Raw genomic sequence first — 24,382 nt, 5'->3', positions numbered from 1 at the left:
GATGAACGGGAGACCATAGGTTTATTACTACACAGAATAGTCTATCCAAAAATTCTAAGACTAGGTTTTTTCAAGGATAGTTTGGCGGGCAGGGGGCCAGGGAGCGGGTAGTGCTGATTGGTTGGGTCAAAGAGGAAATCATAGGGAATTGACGCTGTCCCCTTGCGATGAGTCAGTTCCTGGGTTGGGGCCACAGGACCAGATAGTGAGTCTGGGTAGAGCCATCAGTCATCAGAAATCCAAAAACCTGAAAAGACATCCCAAATCTTAGGCTCTACAATAGCGATGTTATCTGCAGGAGTAATGGGGGAAGTTGCATTTCTTGTGGCTAATTTGTTAGTCCTACAAAGGCAGTCAAGTCCCCAGGCAAGAAGGGGTTTGTTTTGAGAAAGGGCTGTTACCATCTTTGTTCCAAAGTTAAACTATAAACTAAGTTCCTCCCAAAGTTAGTTCAGACTATGCCCAGCAATGAACAAGGGCAGCTTGAAGGTTAGACACAAGATGGAGTTGGTTAGGTCAGATCCCTTTCGCTGTTACAGATTTCTCACTGTTATAATTTTTGCAAAGATTGTTTCATGAGTCCTCATCCTGCCAGGTCTACGCCAGCTCCAGGTAGTGTCACAGTTGAATTGAACTGTGAGCTAGGAGGACACCTACCTGGTGCTGGAGAACTATTCGGTGGGGGAAAAAAACCCACACATGTGGCCACAGTAGTGCTCTGTGTTGTGTGAGAGTAGTAGGAGAGTATAGAAAGAGAAAAATATCTTGCTTTCTTGCCTATGCACACCTGTAGGCATTTCAGTTTGAAACTCTTGCTTTTGAAAATAGCCTAATTATAGTGGCTGTACATCCATAAAAACCTGGGCCTTTACCTTGATCTAGAAACCCTTTCCTGACCCTTCAGGCCGGGTTAGGCAAGCTCTTAAAAATCCCATAGCGTTCTGCACATGGCTCTTTTAGGATGTTACCGAGATTTCCTTCTGTATTTGTTAGAACCCTGTTGATTACAAGTGGCAGAAATCTAGCTCAATCCAGCTGTAGTCAAATCAAGAAATGAATTGTTCATGGGGCATGGATGGAGATGGTTTCAAGGATAGACACTCCAATCTCATCAGAATTCTTCTGTTCCTCATACATCCTCTCTCAGGTCTCCATTCTCTGGGGCTGGTTGCTGTTGTGGGACTGGGAGGAAGACCATGGGCAGCTCTGGACACATCTTCTTACAGCCTCACAGCAACAGAGGAAAGAGTGCTCTGCCCAGCCCCCATGGAAGAAAATCCTGGGCCAAACCCCAACCATGGCCAGAGAGGATAGGTATCACATTCAGATGGTACCTGGCCCGGGCAGGGCACAGAGAGCCTTCAGCTGACATCAGAATCACATGGCTGGATTGGGGTGGGAGAGTATCCCCCAAAGTGAGGCATGCTGCTCTCGGCTGGCAAAATTGTAAATTTTATTACATTTGCCAACTTGTATTTTTTGCTAGACTCTTAGACCTTTAGGAATAGAATAGATTACTGTGTCTTTCATTTCTGTATCTAGTATAGCAGGGTGTCTGGTATGAAAGACTTTAAAAATATTTTAAAATAAATGTTAAATGAAGGATAAAGTTTAAATTGTCATAGTCATATGCCTTGAATTTTCTGGAATAGTCCCAATTTCATGATATGTCTATGATATCTTTTTTATAAGATAATTCTTTAAATGAATAATTTTATAAAACTTCTTATAAAATTACATTCAAAAATTTATTCAGTACTTGGCCATACCCTCCGCTTGTGGTTTTCATTCAGCAAGCCTGGCCAATTGTGTTGGTTATATCTTATTTGGCTTCCAAATTCCCTTCAATCGCCTTTTCTGGCCTGGCTGGTGCCACAGGAGGTTAACCCTTTGGACTGCATCTCCTTCAATACCTTGCTGGTAAACATCCACTGGGCTTGTCAGTGAGAGCCATTGCCAGGAGATCAGATTATATGAGAGGGAAGGAGAAGCAAGGCTGGAGGAATTTTTCCGTTCTTGTTCCCTGTGTCATGTCCCCCAAAATGGCTCTGTCCCTTCCAGGGGACAGCAGCTCCCCGACAGCCCAGGCTCTCACAGGGAGAGGTGGTAACAGCTTTCTTCTCTCTGAAGTCTCTGGGAGGCTTACCCCACATTAATGTCCTCAGTAAGTAGTCCCTTTACTTAAGCCCCATCATCTGAAACAAATGGGGTGGATTCTGCTTCCTGCTTAGACCTTGACTAAACTACCAACTTAACCTTCGCAGGTGCAATTTACCAATTAGATCCCCCCTCTAGTTCAGTGGTTCTCACTCTTTGCTGTGCACGTGGATCACCTTAGCACCTGTGATCCGTCCCCAGAAGTTCTGATGTAATTGGTCTGGAAAGTGACCTCGGCATCAGGATTTTAAAAATCTCTCCAGGTCATTTGATTGGGTAGCCAAGGCTGATAAGCCCTGCTGCAGCCAAATACACCTCCTGTACAGAAAGGAGAATTCTAGCACGTAGTGAAAACAACTTCCTATAACCTGAGTTTTATTTCTTACTTTCTTACAAATTATTGCAGCCTTCATTCTAAAGGGATGTTGTTTTCTACTTATTCACAAAAGCATTTTAAAACAAAGTGGAACAATTTTAAACACATTTACTTAGCTGTTTCTTCAAGAGGTTCAAAACAAAGAACAGATATTTCTAGAAAGCATAGAAATCCACTATATACACTTTTATTTTGAATAAGGTGTGTGCAAGGGTGATGGCAGTGGGTGCTGCCATCATGCCAGCTGCAGCAGGGAAGCGCAGCTGGGGCTGTAAACTCCCTGGAGCCGGGCGGAGCCCTGTCCATTCTGAGTTGGGACAGGAGCTCGCCATGTGGCTACAGCCATCCAAACCACAGCTGCAGACCCAGGCCTCCTGCTCTAGGCAGCAGGAAGGAGCCCCTCCCTACTGGGTGAGGCTACAGCCGCCCAAAATGCAGCTGTGGATCGGAGCCTTCCTGTGCTCTTGGGAGAAACGGGAACGGGCAGGATCTGCCTTCCCAGGTGCAGTTGCAGCTGCCTCATTCGCGGCTGCAGACCTGGGCTTCCTGCTCCAGGAAGCAGGCAGGAGCTGGGGACAAGTGGGAGCCCTGCCTCTTCTGAGTTGGTGGGGCGGGAGCTCCTGGGTGCTGCTGCACCGCCCTCCCAGGCACAGGACCTGGGCATCTCTGTAGCCTACACCCTCGAGTGCCCCAGGAAGGACCCCTGTCCCTGCAGGCTCAGGGGTGTCTGCTCCCAGTGCCTGGCCTCTCTTTTCTCCCAGTGCCCGCTCCAATCTCCCAGCGGGGTTGGGGCCAAGTCCCAGCGGGAGGCTGACAGAATCCTGGGTGGAAGGAACAGGGTCCCCAGTAAGGGCCCACCCTCAGGCCAGGGAGAGCCTGAAGACTAGGGACTGGGCTGCCAGTCCTGTGGACTGGAGTAGGGACTCATGGTGCCTCTTCCAGGCCCACCCATGGCCGCCCATGGACCAATTGGCATGCATTTTCTTCCTTCTGAGGTCCATAAAAGCCCTGGGCTCAACCAGAGCAGGGCAGAGGATGGCCAGAGGACAAAGAGGGCAGAGAGATGATGGGACTGGATGACCAGCTGCAGAGAAGAGTACCCTCTCCACTGAGAGCTTCAGAGATGACCTGCCAGCAGAAAGGAGCTACCCACTCCTCTGAGTTGTTCTAACACTAAATAAAACTCTTCTTCACCCTTCACTTCTGTAGCTTATTCTTCCTGGATGCAGGACAAGAATTTGGGCAAAGGTGCTGTGGCCACAGAGTTTCCCCACCAGAAAAAAATCAACACCCCAGAAATCGCCTAACAAGGTTAAGTTTTTCAGGAAGGAAAGAAGAGAATTAAAGAGCCATTGGGGGATATCACAAGAAAAAAAAAAGGCAGGATTAGTAACTGTTGAAAAACTACTATCTTACAAATATAACAATAGAGACTCTAGTGCCACATAATTAACTCATGCCAGGTCCATGACTGATCTGGGTTTGCCGATCTTCTCTGAGAATGAACCAGATTAAAGCACTCACAGCTTCTAGCACATTAAAGTAAGCAGTGGCTACTGGCCTCATGAGAACCTTTAAAGTGTTCAATGTTTAAAACACCCTTGCCATTTTTAAGATACAAGAGAACCTCAACCACACTCTTACTTTAAAATGCAATTGCTTTTTAAACACAGATTTGTTAATGGTGATAGAATTTAATATTCTTGAGAAAGAACTGATTCTACAAAGCTTTTTCTCATTTTGAGGGTCCCAGGAATGTTGCATCTAAATAAATGCTGTGCCTGTGCCAGTCAGCTATTGCTACATTAGCCTCTGGCATGCAGCAAAGGGCATTTATTTCTCATTCACAGTTTGTGAGTCATTGGGGCAGGTCAGCTGGGATGACTCATTTTTCTCCTGGGACCAGTGAGCAACCCAGGTTTATTTCTTCTAACAACCCATTAGCCAAAGAAAGCCACATGGCTGTGCTCACATACAAGGGCAGGGGAAATACATTCCATCTTTAGTGGGAGGCACTGCAAGGTTACATGGCCAGGGGTGTGGATACAGAGAGAGATGAAGAATTGGGGCCAATAATTCACTTTACCACCGTCCCTGAAGTAAAAGTCTGTCGAAGATGACATCTCAATACTGTATTTACAAGTAGAACATCTTGCTCTAGAGTGATGTCACTGACAAGTTCTAGAACCCTGTAGGTAAGATGACTTTTTGTGTCCAGACAGATGGCAATACTCATCCATACACTGTCTGCCTGAGGGCAAGGTAGGTGATGCTGACTTTTCTTGGCTACCCTACCCCCAGAATACCAAAATGATCTCCAAAGAAGTAATCAGGGTTTGAGGGGAGGAGGAGAGCACTGAACAGGTGGTGCATAGAGAATTTTTGGGACAGTGAAACTATCCTGTGTGATACTGTAATGGTGGATACATGGCACTATGCTTTTGTCATAACCCATGGAACTTTATAGCACAAACAGTGAACCTCAATGTATGTGAATTTTTAAAATATCATTTTGGAGGTCAGGGATCCCATTTGGGACACCCAAGCTGTAGAGATATATTAAAAACTTAAAGATGCATGCACAGACATATCTGCAGTGGCGAAAACCTCAAGTCCTACACAAAACTTTGCTACCAAAATTTGAAGAAGACGAATTGTATAAAAACAACATTCATGGGTGATCCACAACTTGAATCAATAGAAATTTATTGAAATTATATTTCAATAAATTTCTATAAATTTATTGACTGTTGTGAAATAAAGTTACATAGAGTATAAGAGTCTACACTAACAGAAATACAATGGCACTCACACCATGATCCGACTCTTGCTTCCTTGATCTCTTTTTGTATGACTTTTCCCTGTCCCCGGCCAACTCACTATGTATGTGTCAACCACTCCACCTTCTTCCAGTTCCTAGAACACCAAAATCATTCCTATCTTAAGGCCCTTGCCTTGCTGTTCTCTAAGCCTGGAAAGGTCTTGCCCCATCTCTCCATGTGGCTGGCTCCTTCTACTCTTGAAGTTTCATCTCAAATAGGAGCCTCTTGGTGCCTCCCTCTAGAATGGAAGTTCCATTACTGTCTTTCACTAGTGCATTATCCCCATCCTCTAAAGCCCTGCTTGGCATGTAGTAGGTGCTCAATAAATATTTGTGGACCAAAGGGGCTACTCATTTATTAATATTTGGCTCAGGCCCCTGATGGAGTATGGACCTCTGCTTTGGAACGGATGCTGTGAGGACAGTCAGGAAGTCCCGCACTGCACACACTAAACCAAGAGAATCCACATAAAGCTCCTGGGTGGCCACTGCAACAGTCTTAAGCACTCTAAGAAAGGCATAAAAGCAGCTTAATGCTCAAGTATTGACCTAGATCTGCAAAGGACATTGGGGCAGAGAGAAGCTCAGCTGATAAATAGAAAACTACCCCTGTCTAAAGCAGGGATGGTTGGGATATGACTGCCTTGATACAAAATTGGAGCAGGAAATAGGACAGGCCCAAACAAGGGCTCAAAAAAGAAAGAAAGAAAGAAAGAAGGAAGGAAGGAAGGAAGGAAGGAAGGAAGGAAGGAAGGAAGGAAGGAAGGAAGGAAGGAAGGAAGGAAGGAAGGAAGGAAGGAAGGAAGGAAAGAAAGAAAGAAAGAAAGAAAGAAAGAAAGAAAGACAAACAAACCCAAAGCAGCAACAACAACAAACTCTTGCTGCTGGTGGGAAACCTAGAGGGCAAGATCCTTCTCCACATGAGCCCTGCTGGCAGCTGTTTGTATGTGTGCATGTGTGTGCATGCACACGCGTAAGAGCACATGCGGGGGATGTAGTGAAAAGTACAGTGTGAAATGAGGAAATAAAGGATATCTTCTCAGTCAGTAGCTGTGGGAAGAACGGGGAAGTACAAGGTCCTGAGAGCATAGAGATGATGGAATTTTTATATACTGGAGGAGAAACCCAAATCTAGTAATGACCATGTGTGATAAAAACTACTAGTATGATGAAAAACAATATATTTCCAAAACTAACATTAGAGGGGAAAATGAAGAAAATTAGCAAAAGTAAAACTAAAAAGAACAAACAGCAAATAGCAAGCAAAAAAAATGACATAGAAAACAAAACACAGCATGTGAAGCATCACAGTTGCTCTGTACTAAATTCTCTGAAGGCAAAGACTGACATATTAGTTATGAAATAACAGCTAGGCATAATTTATTTCTAGAAACAAAGTTACAAAGACAGATTGGAAATGAAAGCAAGGACATACTGAGCAAATGCAAAGGTAAAACCAAAATCAAATCAGCACCAATAGCAACATTAATATCAATTAAAATGCAATTTAAAGCCAAAAAGCATTAACCAGCCAAAGATGAATAATATAGAATGGACAATGTTAATCAATGAAGAAGCTCTGTATAATTCATAAACCCTAATAGAATACAAAATATAGCAGCCACATATATGAAGCAAAAACCCCAGAAATACAAGGGAAAATTGATAAAAATATATTTATTGTGGGAGGTTCCAATATTCTTTCAGAATTGAACAATTCAAGTAGACAATTAAAGATACAGGGATTAAAAAATACAATAAACTATAATTTCTCTTATATTCATGTAACACACAAATTAATCATATACTTGATTAATGGTATTAAATAAAACTGCAATTGATTTCCCAAAAGCAGATTTTTAAACTTTCATTCATTCAAAGAAGAGATAAGGCAATAAAATGATTTCTTAAGTCTCTAATTACTGGGACATTAAGAAATCTCTTCCACATAATTCCTAGTTCACAAGAGAAATCAAAATTGAAACTACAAATTAAGTATCCAAAAGGGAAAAGAAAAAAAACACTGTATCAAAACCTATTGGATACAGCTAAAGCTATGTTCAGGGGAAATTTTGTAGCCTTAATTTTATTGTTTAAAAATAAAGGGAAGCAAAAGACACAAATTCATGACTATCACAACATACTTGAAGCTATTTGCATCTTATTTTTCCTTGATAATTGAGAAAATGACTAGGAATGTCCTCGTGCTTCCATTGATTTTCAGATTTTCTTCATTTGTACTATTTTCCCTTTTCATTTCTTCTTTTTGTTAGTGTCACAGTGAGTACGAATAAAGCGATCAATAATTTGTCTATCTGAAAAATATGAAGAAAAACAGGATGAAAATTTCCATGTAAGTATTTAAATGCTAAATTGAGAAATTCTAGGAAGGAAGAAAATATCTGATAATATTACTAAATACACAAATTTCATAAGACCAAAATAATAGCAGGCTATTATACCTAATACCTAAACAGGCCCAGTTGTGTAATTATTGATTAAGAAGAGTAAACTTAATATTCAAGGGATTAGCAAACTTACTGGACAGAACACAAATTTCAGAATGAAACGGGCTTAAGTTTTAGTTCTGTGCTGGCAGTTGTTAGCAAATGATTTAACCTCTTCACTTCCTCAGTTCCTCATCTTTGAATACAGGTAGCCGTACTTGTCGCGCACAGACGTTGGAATAGATTAGGGACACTGTGTGTGAAGCACCCAGACAGTGCCTGGCCCATCAAAAACAATAAATGGTTGTCTTATCCCTTTATTACTGGGTGCATAGTAATAAACAGTGATGATAATAGAAATTATTGTTCCAAAATTTTCATAGAAGCCAAGGCTGTTTTTGTACCCACCGATACTGGTAAGCTTTGCTGTCCTTGAATGGTAACTGTTTGACCTTGGGAAGGCCCTTCAACTCCCCCTCCCTGGCCTCCATTTCATGATCTGTAACATTAAGGAGTCTTGTCTGGTTCTGAACATCCATGATTCCCTACTCCTAATTATATATGTATATATATATATATATATATATATATATTTTTTTTTTTAAGATGGAGGCTCACTCTATTGCCCAGGCTGGAGGGCAGTGGTACGATCTCGGCTCACTGCAACCTCTGCCTCCCAGGTTCAAGCAATTCTCCTCCCTCAGCCTCCTAAGTAGCTGGGATTACAGGCATGCACCACCATGCCCAGCTAATTTTTGTACTTTTAGTATAATCCCAGACTCCTGACCTCAAGTGATCCACCCGCCTCGGCCTCCCAAAGTGCTGGGATTACAGGCAGGAGCCACTGCACCCAGCCCCTAATCATATATATCTTTAATGGTACAGAGTGGAGCTGTAAAACTTTATTCACTCCCAGCAGTTATCACCTGTGCAGCCAAAACCAAAAAGGAGTGAAAATGCAAGTGATGTCATGCTCATATTCAATGTTCATTTTATCCTGCTCAGTGTCACAAATGCCAGTGGGGGCCCATAGATCAGGGATGTCTGTGTGTGCGTGTGTGTGTGTGTGTGAGTGTGTGTGTGTTTGTTCCTGTTTTCTCTCCAATTACGTCTTCATTTATTTGTTTTTGTGATTTCATGTTTAATTTTGAAGCATCCCTACCCTACTCCATACCTTGTCTCCAGTATTTTTTTAGTTGGCTATGCTTTTCATAAAGTGAAATTCACTAATCTTTTGTGTACAGTTTGATGAAGTGACACATGCATTACTGTAACCCAAGACCACAGGATGATATAGATCATTCCTTCCATCCCAGAAGACCCTTCATGCGCCTTCCCAGTCAACACTCCCTACTTCAAGACAGCCACTGTTCTGGTTTCTTTCATCAAAGCTAGGTTTTCCCGGTTGTAGACCTTCAAATAAATGAAATCACACAGAAGGTATTCTTTTGTGTCTGGCTTCTTTCATTCTGCATGTTTTTGAGGTTCATACGTTTTGTTGTATATATCAATAACTAATTTCTTTTTATTAAGTGGTATTTCATTATGTGAATATATCACAATTTATCTATTTTCCTACTGATGGAGATTTGGGTTGCATCCAGTTTGAGGCTATTAAGAATAAAGTGGTTATAAACATTCTTGTACATGTCCTTTTGTGGACATATGGTTTTCTTTCTCTCAGGCAAATACCCAGAAGTGGAATTTCTGGGTCATGGAGTAGGTATATGTTTATCTTCAGCAGAAGCTGCCAGACCTGTTTCCAAAGCGATTGTACTCTTTGATGTACTCTTTGATTGTTCTCTTTGATGGCTGGGCACAGTGGCTCATGCCTGTAATTCCAGCACTTTGGAAGGCCAAGGCAGGTGGATCACTTGAGGCCAGAAGTTTGAGACCAGCCTGACCAACATGGCAAAACCCTGCCTCTACTAAAAATAAAAAAAAATTAGCTGGGCGTGGTGGTGCACACCTGTAATCCCAGCTGCTTGGGAAGCTGAGGCATGAGAATTGCTTGAATCCTCAAGGCAGACATTGCAGTGAGCCAAGATAGCGCCACTGCACTCCAGCCTGGGTGACAGAGGGAGATTCTGTCTCAAAAACAAAAACAAAAACAAAACACAAAACAACAACAAAGTGATTGTATTATTTATTCTTTATTATTCCCACCAATGCTGTATGGGGTTCTGACTGCTTCCTCTCACTGATATTTGCTATTGTCAGTCTTTCTGATTTTAAGCATTTTAAGCATTGTCTTTGTTGCCAAAGAATTTATAGCAAAGAATTTATATTAAAATAAGAAAAAAATCCTTTCTTCTGATGCCAGAGGTATACATACGTGGTTCACCAAGTTTTGCATGAATTAGTAAAAAGGATGAGTGTGTAAAATTTCATGTCAATTTAACTGTTCAAAAAGGCTACCAGTTGTAAGTCAAATGATACCAATCTTTATTATGTATAGATGCAAATTCATTTCCTTGTGATTTTGTTTACGCTGTTGCTTCTGCCAGGAATGGTCCTGCTTCTCCTTACTATGCAGATTCATCTTTAAGACTTATAGGACCCCTCCTCCAGGCAGCCTTTCCTCATCTCCTGTCCATCCACAGGGTTGGGAGTACCCCTCACAGGCTGCTACCGTACCCGAAGATTACTTTGATTACAGAACTGGTGACATTTTAACTATGTGTCTATCTCCCATACCAGATAATGAGTTCCCTTAGAAGAAGGATTCCTTATTTATCTTTGTATCAACTGAGCATTTATTGAGTAAATACATTGATTCTTAATATTGAATCACAGGCTAGGAAGAAATGCCTTTTACATGGCCATTTGTGGGAGTTTCAGTTGGGGGAAGAGATGGGGAGGGAGCCATAGCTGAGCAAATTCACAGAAAACTGGGTATCAGATCATTTTACCTTTCAACTGGGGGACAAGTGGACTGATGACACAGTCTTTACCAATTGGAAACAGTTGCCCAATGAGTAAGCTTTTGAGTGGTCTGAAGCAGAATCAGAGATTAAAACAATTTTGAAAGTAGAATAGTCACTAAAAATAACTAGTTCAACCTCCTCAAGTTATAAATAAACTGAATACCAAATAGTGGTGACACACAGAGTTAGTGGAAATGAAAAGTTTGCCTTCAGCTCTCTCTCCTTTATGCTTTCACAGCTTTAGTTTTTGTCATATTGGAGTTTTCTCTTCTCTGTGTTTCACCCTCCAACACACACCATCTCTCTCCCACACCCCCACCTCCCACCCAACTTGGTCCATTACTTAAGAACAAGCCTGGCCTTTTCCCTTTCTCTCTCTATCTCTTTCTCTCTCTCTTTTAAAATGTATCTGTTCTAGGCTTCTATTCCATCAGAGCCTACAACCTATGAGAGACAATCCTGTAAAATAATTTAAGCTGAGTTGATAATAATTCTGCCTAACATATCTGCCAGGTTCTTAAATTATCTGCATATGTACTCAGCTACAAAAGCTCTGCTGTGATATTCACCAGCTGAAAAGCATCAGTGCCATCCCTGACACTAGAAAATGACAAGAGGTTTTGGGCACAAGAATTCAGAGGGAACCTTCCATTTGTTTTTCAGCTTCTAATAAAGCTGGCATTGATGAGTGGGCCATTCTACAGCAGAGCTTGGAAAGAGGAGCGAAAATCCATGGGAAGCAGATCCTGCATCAGCCCAAGGCAGCCCCAAAGAGCAAAGCTCTGGGGCATGACCCTTCAGGCACCTGCCCCTGGTGCCGCCCTGAGGGAACCAGGAAAGCAGAAGAGCTAAGAAGAAACAAAACCCTAGCTTATTCTAAGTTACCTTGTTAGCTAACAGGTCTACCTCACCTGTCTGGGGAGGAAAGCCCCATTAGGTGGACAGAGTGTTTACCTGAAAGATCAGCTTACTCCGGTATCTTGGAGAATGTAGATCTGAGACTGCCAGAGCACTTTGAGGAGTCCCTAGTTCACCCTCAGGGGCGCCACTAAGGCTTGGATTGCACCTGACACACAGTAAGAGACAGCGGTGCCTGCAGCCACCATGGTTTCCATGGGGGCAGAGAAATGACAGCTGCATCTGCATTGCAAGTCCCTGGGCAGAGGGGAGAATCTGCTTAGGGAAGACAAAAATCCTCTTTCTACAGGGTCCAACAGATGTGGATCCTAGAGGTAAAAAGAGCTCCTTGTAAAATGCAGAGAATAATTTTATATACAAAATTGAGAGCAAGAACAGTCAGGCTGACTTGAGCTTGCTGCAGAGCTTTGGCTGGGAACTCTGGGAAGACTGAGCCAGCGGACCCTTAGGAGCCTCTTGGTTTTCTTCTGAGGTGCCAGACTGGCCCAGAGGCATCTGTGGAGAGCAGGGAGGCATCATACTCCCTCCATGTTCCTTTCTCTCAACAGAAAACATATACTCCTGTCTCAATAGGAGGGAAACACCTGCTTCTTGTACCTCCCTGAAACCCAGCATTCAAGTTCTTAGAAGGGTCTTTAGGCTCTCAGCCCTCAATGTGTGACAGTGGAAAATACTTCCTTTCTCCCAACACACACACACACCCCTCCCTGTCAGCCTTGACTACGGTAGGTTTTCAGTCTTTCTTAGGGCAGGAGATCCCAAAAATGAGGGTTTCAGCAAGGATTTCAGAGGTGCAAGTTCTTCTGATTGTGGCTGGGGACAGCACCTGGAGGCCCAAGAGAGTCAGACAAGAGACACAGAGCCCTTGGAGGGATCCCACATGGCCGGTGGAAGTCCCAACCTCATCACAGGGCACACAATAAGTTAGTACCCCCCAAATAGCCTAGAGCACAAAATGGGGTACAGAAAATGATCAGCTGGGTATAGGAATAAATATTAGACTTTTATTGATATTTGATTTTTACTTCCTTCTGTAACAGTTTGTATGCTTTATAAATGTATGTGATACATTAGTTTAGTTGGCATATGAATATATTTTATATAAATTTTTACATCTGCATTGGGTGATGTACTCACAAATGAGGAGGAATAGGGGGTGTGTGATCCCTCACGTAGGATGCTAAGAGGCAGCTGCAGGAAGAGCTCAGTTTCCTCTCCTCAAGCTCTCTTATTCTCTGAGTTCACATTTTACACACTCTCAGACTAATCAGTTGCACCTAAGATGCTCCCAAATCAATTCCAGTCACTTGGCTGCAAACTAGGATAAGTCTTTTGTCATATGGAGTGAAGCCACATCAATGGCATTTGCTCTCCTTGAGTGAGTGATATATAGAGATTTTCCTGTACCTTAAAAAGCTTGTCACAAAAATGTACCAGCAAACAGAAAATAAAGATTAGACAAAATACAGCAAAACAACGTGACTGTACAAACACCCAAAGGAGAAATCAATTAGCTCTAAGAAAAAGAGGAATCATCCTGGAGCAATTCTTCCACAGGCAAAATGAGATCAGAAATGAGTGAAAAGCTGTATGTCTCTTTTTTATTAAGTGGGGATATAGTCACTGGGGCCTTCTTAAAGGAAAATGTCTTTTCAGTGGATTGAGGTTTGCACAACACTATGAGATTTTCTTTTTTTTTTTTTTTTTTTGAGGCAATGTTTTCATTTTTGTGGGCATTCAACTCCAGTGGCTAGAACTTGGAACAGTTTCTATTTGGCAAAAGCAATGTATTGTGATCTGTAAGTGTGTGAAATAAGACCTCATCTTACCTTTGTAGGAAAGACTCTGAAGATACTCTTTGACTTGAGAGGAAGTAAATGAGTTTAAAAGCATTAAGAAATCTGGGTAGGTTTTGTCATAGTCACTTTGGTATGTGGTCTGTTTCTTCGTGTGCTTTTGGTTCCTCAGGTAGCTGTGCAGTACAGAAGGCACTATAGAAATACACAGGGGAGGAGAGGTCTGGAGGCTGGCACCCAAGCACACCAGTCTTGCCCTTATTGTTTGAAAATGACCCTGACAGCCCCCAGCCCAGCTTTGAGCTTAGGCAGCATCCTTCATGATGCTGGACACTAAGGCTCTGTATTAAACCAATTCTTCCAATGACCAGGGCTGAGCAGAGCTATAGGGACTTCCATCCTGTTGCTGCTGGAAGTGGCAGTGATGGGAGACAATGACCAGAAGGGTGAGTTTGACCATCACTTTCAGAAGAGAAGTTTTCCCTGAATTTGACTCTTATGCAGGTCAGTGTGTTATGATGGTGAAGAAACTGAAATATTTCTCCCCAAATTACACATCTTTGATATACTTTGAGATGGCTGTTGAGAAGGCCTGCAGACAGAAGTAGTCCTGCAAAGTTGTCTTTGAGAATGGGGTGACCTGCATCCATAGGGAATCTGCGCTGATGAAGCCTGGCTTTCCAAGGCCTTCCCTTGTCTGGATCTAAGAAAGATTAACTAAGATCGGACTTCATAGGTCTAAAAGAAACCTTTACCATCATTCTCTCTGGGGGCTGCTACCACTGAACAAGACCACCTTTGCTAGCCAGGCCTCCTCTTCTCCCCCTCCCATAACATGTTTAGCCAGCTCTTTCTGTAACCTCAAGATGATATAAAAGCATCAACCCTCCCGTCATTTCTTTGAGTTCTTATATTTTGCTGGACTCCTATGTATGTTAACAAATTTATATGCCTTTTCTCCTTTTAATCTGCTTTTTGTCAGTTGATTTTTCAGCAAACCTTCAGAGGGTAAAGAGGAAGTTTGCCCTTGGCCACTATGATGGTGACATTCACTGCCTGCTTAATAAACGAAGGTCCTCATAGAAGCTTCTTCTTTCAGAACATCTCCTGTGCACATTTGGGATGGCACAGTAAGGGACCTCCCTCCAGGGACCTAGGCATCTTCGGATGAGCATTTTAGAAGAATGATGGTGTTTACAGTCATCGCTCATTGTCCATTTGGACTAATGGGGGTCTGAGGTGCAGGCAACACCCAAATCACTTGTATTTGATTATGAATATTGCTCATTTAATGTGAGTTCTGATATTCCAGAAACTATCATGAAAAAAATAATAAAATCACGATGTAACCTGCCCAATCCTCTTAAACCTTAAGAACACCTTCCAGCTCCAGGGATCCCCTTTAAGGGGGCATTGGCCAAATGGAGGAACCAAACTGGTGAGAGGATTTGACACTGCACCCTGAGAAGAGTGTTTGTAGGGCCTGGAAATGCTTTAACCAGAAAAGAGAAGACTTAGAAGGCATATGACAAGGTTTTTGTAGAGTAATAGATTTATAATAATTAACATCCATGGGAAGAAGTGGAACCTGTGGCTAGAAGTTTAGCAAGGAATATTACAGCTGCTACAACTTCTACACAGTTGGAGCATTGGACAACGAAGGCGGATGGGGCTACCCTGAAGTGGATATGCAGGGGCACTGTCACCTCTTGGCAAGGATGGAGTCAGGAAGATTCACACACATGAGGCTCTGGACGAGGTAATTTCTAGGCCACCTTCTAACCCCAAGGTGCTAAGCGTCAATTCTGTGATTATTGTCTCAAGTGCTACTTGATCCCAACCCCATGCCAGGAATGAATCATGTCTCAGACTGACACCAAGTTTTCTGCTTAACTAGTAGCTTGGAGGTGGAGGTGGCTTGGTCACGGAATTTTTAAAAACTTTCAAGGGATGCACATGTGGATACACTTCCAGTAGAAAATTGAGACTAAATTGGATTCCCGCCTCATCACTTTCTGTCACTTAACAGCAACTACATCCTTCCCTCTCATTTTTTAGGAGGAGGAAGTATCCCCTAATCTCAACCACTGCCCCTCCCCAGCAGGGATAATACTCATTTCTTGGCCTAAGCAGTCAGTCATCTTCTGAAATATACTGGCTCACTGGGTTCCAGGTTGGGAGCCACAGCGACGAGGTTCTGATTTCATGCCAGGATCTCTGGCTTTCTCCATGACTATTACCAAAACGGGCTGCCAGTGCCCTCTGTGTTGAGAAGTTTTGGAGCCAGGGATTAGGATCTATGAGATTGTTTTAGAAACCGCAGCTGGGCTGGGCTCACGCCTATAACCCCAGCCTGTAACCCTAGCACTTTGGGAGGCCGAGGCAGGTGGATCACCTGACATCAGGAGTTTGAGGCCAGCCTGGCCAACATGGCAAAACCCCATCTCTACTAAAAATACAAAAAAATTAGCTGGGCGTGGTGGTGCGTGCCTGTAATCCCAGCTACTCGGGAGGCTGAGGCAGGAGAATCGCTTGAACCCAGGAAGTGGAGATCGCAGTGAGCCGAGATTGTGCCACTGCACTCCAGCCTGGGCGACAAGAGCAAAACTCTGTCTCAAAAAAAAAAGAGAAAAAGAAAAAGAAACTGCAGCTGTACTCACTGCAGCTGTACTCACCTAGACCCTGAGAAGCAATGGGCAAGCTTGAGTAGCATCCATATTTGAAACTGAAATCTTGAAGCTCAGGAATTTTAGCTGGAATTTGGTAATTCCTTCGGAATTCAGTGTCTGGAGGTTGGGGAAGTAACTTTTTCCATTCCAGAGACAAGTGAGAACTTTTCTTACTCTTCTGAGCTGGGGTGGAATGGAAATGGAATGAAAAGTTACTCCTTGTGAACAAAGTAGCTAAACCCACTCTTGTTGTATTTAGAGGTCCGGTCAATGTGCTCTGTATGAACACTTCAATGGAGAAATAACTTTCTGCTTTATCAGTCACTGGAAGTATATGCTCAAATGATCAGAAGTGGTCTCTAGTGAATATATTTTTATGTCACGAGTCTGCTCAGTGGGCACAGAAGACACTGGTCACTCCACTGGGTCTGTCTGGTCCCTGCGGCAGAGGTGGGTGTCAGAGAGATTTTGGATAGGGCCAGGGTTGCCATATAAAACAGGGGATGCCCAATTAAATTTGAATTTCAGATAAATAATAACTTTTTTAGTGTGAATACTTGCTATTTACTGCATATCATTATTTGAATTTAACTGGGCATCCCATAGTTTTATTTGCTTAATCTGGCAGTCTTAGATGGGGTGGTGTATATCACACCCATTACCTGGAAAAAAAAACACTCGAAGCTTATCCCTTACTGATGGAGGGTTAGGCATCACTGCATTAGTGGATAGCACCACTGTTATTTCTTTGAAATATCTCTGCTAAAACATATTCATTCAATATCTATGAAGCACTGAAGCCAGTGTTGCAAACATTATCAGATTACAGAGGCAAGAGTCACAATCCATCTCACTTAGAATGAGTTCATTCCTGATTCTTGCTACAAAGCCTTAGTTCAGAGGCATATCATGTAACACCATCTTTATTTAGAAAGACAAAGATGTCAAAAACATGAGTTTCATGAGCAATGTCCAAACAGTGCAAATTACTATTGACACTGAACTCAATTATCTTCCAAATTAGTTTTCCAATAGATCTTTTCAAAATAAATCCTAATATATATTGTATATCAAATGATTTATAATGGTACCTACTGGTATACATTTTATATCAAAGGATACATAACTGCATCTACTGGCACCTGAGAGCATTTTTATATTGATTTTTAAAAAATGATTTCTGTCTAGACCAGCAGAGGAGGAGAGGATTCCAGTACATGTTGCCTCTTACTTTAGATAACTCAGGAGGAGAGGGCGTGGGTATTCAATAGCCCTCGTAATGACCTCATAAACTGCCCATACAGAAGACAGGTTATAGAGGGGAGGAACTTGTGGGGCTCAAAATCAGGGCACCCCTTAAGATATTTTGGAAAACCATCTGGTACTGTTCCTGTAACTTCAATCTATAACTTACTGCTATGATTTGAATGTGTCCCTGCAAAAGCAAACTTAATCCCTGATGCAACAGTGTTGGGAGGTGGGGCCTAATGGGAGGTGTTTGGGTCATGGGCACTCTGCCCTCATGAGTGGATTAATGCTGTTATTGTGGGAGTGGGCTAATTATTGCAAGAGTGAGTTCCTGACAAAAGGGTGAGTTTGGCTTCCTTTCTCTCTCTCACTTTCACGCTCTTGTCCTTCCATTTTCTACCATGGGATGATGACACAAGAAGGCTCTTGCAAGGTGCCAGCACTATGCTCTTGGCTTCCCAGCCTCCAGAACCATGAAACATATAAATTTATTTCATTATAGATTACCCAGTCTCACATATTTTATCAAAGCTATACAAAACAGACTAAGACACTTGGCTTTTTCACTAGAAGCTTTATAAGCAAAAACCAATTTCCACTGAAATACTTGATGCTTTTATCTATATCTCTTCCCTAGAGCTACCATTCGATAGTAAATGTTTTCAGTTCCTATAACAGTTCTGTGCTATTTGCCAAGGTTATACATAATTAAGTCATCGTTCTACCTTAAGACAATTAGTGTGAATACAAAGATATCTACAGAACAAACAGGTAGGGAATGTGGTAAGTCTTGCAACCATAACATTTGGAACTGTGGATCTCACATGGAAATATGACATCAGAATCACCTGGGCAGGGTCTCTCAAAATACATCTGCCGACCCTCATTCCAGACATTGAGAACCTCCAGAAGTGAGCCCCAGGCACTTAGATTGTGAAAACAAACCGCCCATGTGCTTAAGAATTACTGACTCAGAGCTTTTAATAGGGTGCTACAGGAGCCCAGAGAGAGTATGAGGGGTTGTGTTGGAGGAAGAGGAGGATGACAAAGACTAAAAGGCAGTCACAGTAAGGAGCTTTGACAACCGGTCAATACAGAAGCAAAGAGTGCATAGTGTGTTTGTGAAACTTGGCCTGGCTCACAGAAGGGTGGGGCATGCAGGGCAGGGAGGGGGAGCTGAGGGTGAAACAGGAGAGGCAAGCTGGGGCCAGGCTGTGAAGAGTCTGGAACGTTCGTTCCACATGAACAATGATGGACTGGCATAGAGGTGGAATCACTGGAGATGAAGACTCAGAAAAGGCAAAAGCCAGGACCTAGACTTAAATATCTATAGAATGAACAGGGAATGTGGTGAGCCTTACAACCATAACACTTGGAACTGTAGATCTCACATGGAAATAAGACATCAGAATCACCTGGGAAGAGTTTTGCAGAATACAAAGAGTCTCACTCTTCATTGATCCTCAGTACTTATCACAGTGATAGAACTCATTATTTACTAAGTTAATGAGTGAACACACACACCAAAAAACCTGGAAACATAATTGCTATGGATTAGCAATTAATATCTGAAGTACACTCTGGTGACTGCCTATGTGATCAAGCTATGCTTAAGGTAAATCCTAGTAAACTATATATTGTTCATTCCATAGCATGGGCTTAGTTCTTTTAAACTGAGGCTTTTGTTGTCTTTATAAAATGTTGTGTTAACGAGCTTCACGTGTTATTTGGAAGACAGGTTCCTGATAAAAAGGGACCTAAGCAACACCTAAAACCCCCATATTTGTGCTGAATTATGGACAAAAACAATAACCATGAGTTAGAGCTAACCTGACCCAAGGACTCCTCCCCCCAGGGGTCCTGTTCCTCAGGAGCTCAGCTCCCCTGGGTTTCTTTTCCACTGGAGTAAAACTGGAATGGTTTAGCCCAAAGAAAGAAACTGACCCATTTAAGATTAGGTATGGCATCTGCAGAAAGGCCCAAACCAAAAGTAAGTCTTCAGCAAGGACCATTCAAAACTATTAGGACCAGCCGGGCACGGTGGCTCATGCCTGCAATGCCAGCACTTTGGGAGTCTGAGGCGGGTGGATCACGAGGTCGGGAGATCGAGACCATCCTGGCTAACACTGAGAAACCCTGTCTCTACTAAAAATACAAAAAAAAAAAAAAAGTTAGCTGGGCATGGTGGCAGGTGCCTGTAGTCCCAGGTACTCGGGAGGCTCAGGCAGGAGAATGGCATGAACCCGGGAGGCAGAGCTTGCAGTGAGCCAAGATCAGGCCACTGCACTCCAGCCTGGGTGACAGAGTGAGATTCCGTCTCAAAACAAAACAAAACAAAAAAACCCATTAGGACCATTGACACATAACCTATAGCCAAGAGGGAACTAGCTCTGCTGTCTATCAGCTGCTCTGATTCATCAAAGCCACGTTCTCTAAGCCTGACTGTGAAAAGCAGCACCTTTCAGTGCTCCTCAGTCATTTACCTTAATTCCATAATGAGGATAAAAAGCTAAGACATGGCCCTTGTGCTTCAGAAGCTTAGATTATTGCAATATCATAAGTCCTACAAAAGAAGTAAGAACCATGGCTGTTAAAACACATGGGAAGGCCAACAACCCAAAGGTGGAGGATCAAAGAAGTCTTCCAAAAGAGAGACGAGGCCTACAACCAGACTTAAATTATGGGTAGACAGAAGCTGAGAAGGAAGGGAGACCTGCTCCACAGGGAGGAAGCAATGTGTGCCACCAGCACAAGCCCACAAGGCATGGAGGTATGCGGAGGCTGTGAGTTGGGACGGCTGGCAAGGTCACGAGGGTGGGGGCTGACAAGGGAGGAGGCAGCATGGCGGCCAGGACCAGATTGTACAGGACTCATGTAAGGCATTTAGCTTTTATCCTGAGGACAATGAAAATTCACTGAAGGGTTTTAATCCATAAAGTGACATCAGTTTGCACATGTGGAGACTCATGATGGCTGTCTTATGGACAGCGGGTTAGAGGACACAAAACTGGAAAAGCTCACTGGGAAAGCTTCTCTAGCTGCCAGGTGGTGAAAGAATTGGAGGGAACCTATGGATAATGCAGGAAGATCGGCTGCTGGGGGAAGGAGATGAGTTGGAATGCTCATGAGGCTTTTACTCAGCACCCAATATAGGAAACTGAGGGTCTGAGGAGAGGTTTGGGAAGAGATACAAATGTGGAGGTTCTCAGAATAGTTGTTCTTTAAAGGAATCAGAAACTCTAATAGTTAGAGGCCAAACAGGAAAATGACCAGAGAGAAGGAGTGAAAAAAGTAGGGGGAAACTGGGAGTGTGTGGCAACACAGAAATGCAAGAACAGTGGTCTGAGAGAGAGAGCAGAATCCACAGTTAAATGATGCTCAAAAGTTGGGTAAGATGCAAATGGAAAAATCTCCATTGAAGGTCATTGCAGACCTTGAAAGGAGCAGTTCAGTGAATGGTGGGGGCAGACACCAGGTTGGAAGGGGTTGAAAAGTCAAAGGGTAAGCTTCCCATTAAACTCAGTGGATTGTATCCCTGCAGTTAGGACTCCTCTGTCCCCAAACTCCATCAAAATGATCGTAGATTAGAAATGTTAACACATTTTTTAGAAAATGGAAAGCAAATGTAGATGCAGCAACTGATTGAGCAAAGTAGAGGAAGCTGAAGCCTAGATGATTGCAGAGGGGAATAGCAAAGAAGTGAACTAGGTAACCCACACTACAGAACACTTGCAGGCTCAAAGGTAACAGGTACAGTGGAAGGCAGGGAGCGAGGCTCAGGGCTGAACACAGAGGCTTGGCTGAAAGCTTGAATACCAAGTGGCTTCCCGGATCACCTTCATAACCCCGCATAGTCATATGACTATTCCTTCCTAACCAGAAGTTTATTCTCTGCAAAACTGAACCAAAGAAGCTCTGGACTGAGGGACACCAGGCACGGTAAAAGGTGAGTGGAGTGAGATGCTTGATTGAAAAAAGAGGGGTCAGTGAAAGTCTGCACACCAGCCAGGAAGATCCCAACCCCTTGCTTCTCCAATCCTGCTCTCAGAATGCCAGCAGTCAGAATTACCTCTCTGGAGAGACTGATCCACAAATAATGGCATTTAGGGATTTCCCCCAAAAAAGATAGCTCATCCTCTAATCACCTAAGTCAAGTACAAGCTAACAAGTCCCTTCTTTGTACATAGTTTTTAATTATATTTGAGTACCTCCTTTGTAGGTTTTTGAGCCTTGGAGTTTAATATTTTGTGTGCATCCACTTTAAGAAAAAGAAGAGTCCACAAAAGTGAAACTTGAGTTTTATTAGCTTTATAATGAATCTGCCTCTGCTCCCTTGCAAATATGGACAATCAAATTTTCATTAGACCATTAAGACACTCAGAGAAAAATGGAAACAATGCAAGAAACAGATGAAAATACTGAAAGTTAATTATATCATAAATATCTTAAAATTCATGAGAATTACTGCATCCATAAAATAAGAACAAAATGCTGTTTTTAAAAAATAATTGGAGGGAGGAAGAAAGAGAGCTTAGAAATTTAAAATATGAGACCTGTAATAAAATTTAATAGAAGAGCTAGATTAAAAAGTAAAGAAGTTTTCAGCTGGGCATGGTGGCTCATATCTGTAATCCTAGCACTTTGGGAGGCCGAGGTGGGTGGATTGCCTGACCTCAGGAGTTCAAGACCAGCCTGGGCAACATGGTGAAATCTCGACTCTACTAAAAATACAAACAAATTAGCCAGACGTGGTGGTGCATGCCTGCAGTCTTAGCTACTCAGGAGGCTAAGGCATGAGAATTGCTTGAATCTGGGAGGCAGAGGCTGCAGTGAGCCAAGATCACACAACTGCACTCCAGCCTGGTGGAGACTCTGTCTCCATGAAAAACAAACAAACAGACAAAATAAAAAAGGTGTAGAAGTTTTCAAATAAACAGAACAAAAATACAAAGAGAAAGAAGCTAGGAGAGAAAAGGTAAGATAATTTAAGACTCGATCCAACTATCCAGTAGCTTCCTAAGAAAGGGTGTGTTGGAGGAACTTTCGAAAGTATATTCTTGTCAATCTGGAAATGTCTTTTTTTCTTCATTACACTTGCTTGATAGTTTGGCTGGATATAGAATTTTAGGTTGGAAATCACTTCTCTTCAACACATTTTTCCAAATGTCTTCTAGCATCCAGGATTTCTATGTAGAAGACAGATGCCATTTTAACTTCTGATCTTTTAACCCTGGAAACTCTTAAGATCTCTTTATTCCTGACATTCTGAAATTCCACACTTACATGCATTAGTGACAGTCTTTTGTCATTCATTATGTCAGGCGTTCAGGGGCCCTTTCAATCTAGAAACTCTGAGAATTTTTTCCTGCATTACTCCTTTAATATTTTTCTCTCCTCTCTTTTCTCTGTTCTATTCTGTCATTGTGTTTGGAAAAAATTTTGGTAAGTGTACAACAAAGTATGGCAAAAAATAGTGACAGGCATGTAGAAAAGTAAACACATAGAGAAAAACAATTAATTCTGGTAAAAATAAGAGAAAACAACAAGTAAAGGAAATAATGAAATACAACTTGGCTCAGCAGCAAACATTTACGTACTCATGTAATCACAGTATGTCATATCATAATATATACACTAGCAATTGAATTTAACAAGAAATCTGTAATATAATTATATTGACATGATGGATGGAGGGCCAGTAGACAGAGTTATAGGACAGCCAAATCCTCAGCTTCCAAAACAGAAGTCAATAATGTCTAAAATTCCTGAATGAAGAAGAGCAGTAGAAGCATATTATTTAAAAATCACATAAGAAGGAATAGTTAACCAGATTGAAATTGACTTCCAATGAGGAATAGGAGTAGGCATGGGGCAGGGTAGGTTAAGGAACTACTGTTTTTTCTTTATATGCCTGTAAGTAATCATTTAAGTATATGCATACATTTGTTTAATAAAAGTCAATTTTAATTTTTAAAAACTGTAAACAAGAAGTTAGGATTCAGAACACCATGTATAAACTGACTCTTGAAGGAATTTTAGCTGGGAAGGAGGTAGTTCTAATAAGAGAAGCCAGACTGCCTGGGTTCAAATCCTAGACTCCACCAGTCCCAAGCTGGTCAACTCTGGGCATGTTGCTTAACCACACTGAGTTTTAGATCCCCCTCTTTGATTGGAGGTAATAACTTCGCAGGTTGTGAAAATTAACTGTGTTAATTTATGAAAAGCTAAGGGCTTAGTAAACGTTGGCTGTTTATGAAGGGAAGCAGAGAAATGAACAGTAGCTAAAAGAAGAGATGGGGTTGAGGGAAAGCTCTGTTTTTGTTTTCATCTAGAACATGCTAGACGGGATATACTACAGTCAACGTGCATGCCGGTGGGGTGGGATTAATACTTTAGAGATGGAGGGATGATGTTGGAGAAAAGGCCAGAGAACTGGAAAGATAAAATTCTTGTTCAGGGGACAGGGAGACAGATCCACAGCTCACAGGGATCAATGGTTCTGGTCAGTCACTCATCCCTATCATTCATTTATTTGTTCAACCAATATTTATTTTCATCACCTGTGATAAGCCAGGCACTGGGGTGGGTGCTGGTGAGACAATGTGAGCCAAAAGCCACAGCCCCTACCCTGGAAGGGGCTTATTGCTGACTGAAGTGCCCATGCCACCACCTTGCAGATCCTGCCTCCACCTGCACTGCCACAGCCCTGTGTCAAGCCACCTCACTCCTCTCTGAGCTCCTCTAACAGCCTCCTCCTGTCCACCTTCCTCCTGAAGGGCCATCTCCATTCTTCACTCTGCAGCCAGTGTGAGTCTTCTAAAAGCCGACATCTGAATTGTGTCACTACCTTAACAAAAACCTCTTAATTGCTTCTGGGATGAACTCCAAACTCTTTAGTATGCCCTGTAAGACCCTTCCAGACTGGGTGCTCTCTGCCCACGTTGATCTCCTCCCTCAACCCTCCCTTTGCCCTTGATGTTCTACTCTTGCTGAAGTTCTTTTAGTTACTGAAATGTTCCTCCA

At 42.5% G+C, this 24,382-nt stretch overlaps 1 protein-coding gene across 7 annotated transcripts in view; it reads right to left on the bottom strand.

Moving 5' to 3' along the window:
* Positions 1–7,498: 7,498 nt before the first annotated feature.
* Positions 7,499–24,382, bottom strand: part of TEX26 (testis expressed 26) — a 41,900-nt gene continuing 25,016 nt past the window's right edge. For 5 of the 7 annotated variants that reach the window (XM_054446591.2, XM_054446590.2, XM_054446596.2 and 2 more), the window contains 3 exons: positions 16,118–16,294; positions 13,476–13,637; positions 7,499–7,669 (listed from right to left, as the gene is read on the bottom strand). In XM_054446591.2, the coding sequence (XP_054302566.1) occupies positions 7,608–7,669; positions 13,476–13,637; positions 16,118–16,294 (401 nt within the window). In that variant the 3' untranslated portion in view covers positions 7,499–7,607. The remainder of the gene's footprint in view (positions 7,670–13,475; positions 13,638–16,117; positions 16,295–24,382) is intronic. The other 2 variants (XM_054446593.2, XM_054446594.2) reach the window with 1 other exon arrangement.

This window comes from Pongo pygmaeus, chromosome 14 (genome assembly GCF_028885625.2).
Source record: "Pongo pygmaeus isolate AG05252 chromosome 14, NHGRI_mPonPyg2-v2.0_pri, whole genome shotgun sequence".
Classification (NCBI taxonomy): Eukaryota; Metazoa; Chordata; class Mammalia; order Primates; family Hominidae; genus Pongo; species Pongo pygmaeus.
Note: the sequence above shows the minus strand (reverse complement) of the source record. Positions and strands in the feature narration are given on the sequence as shown.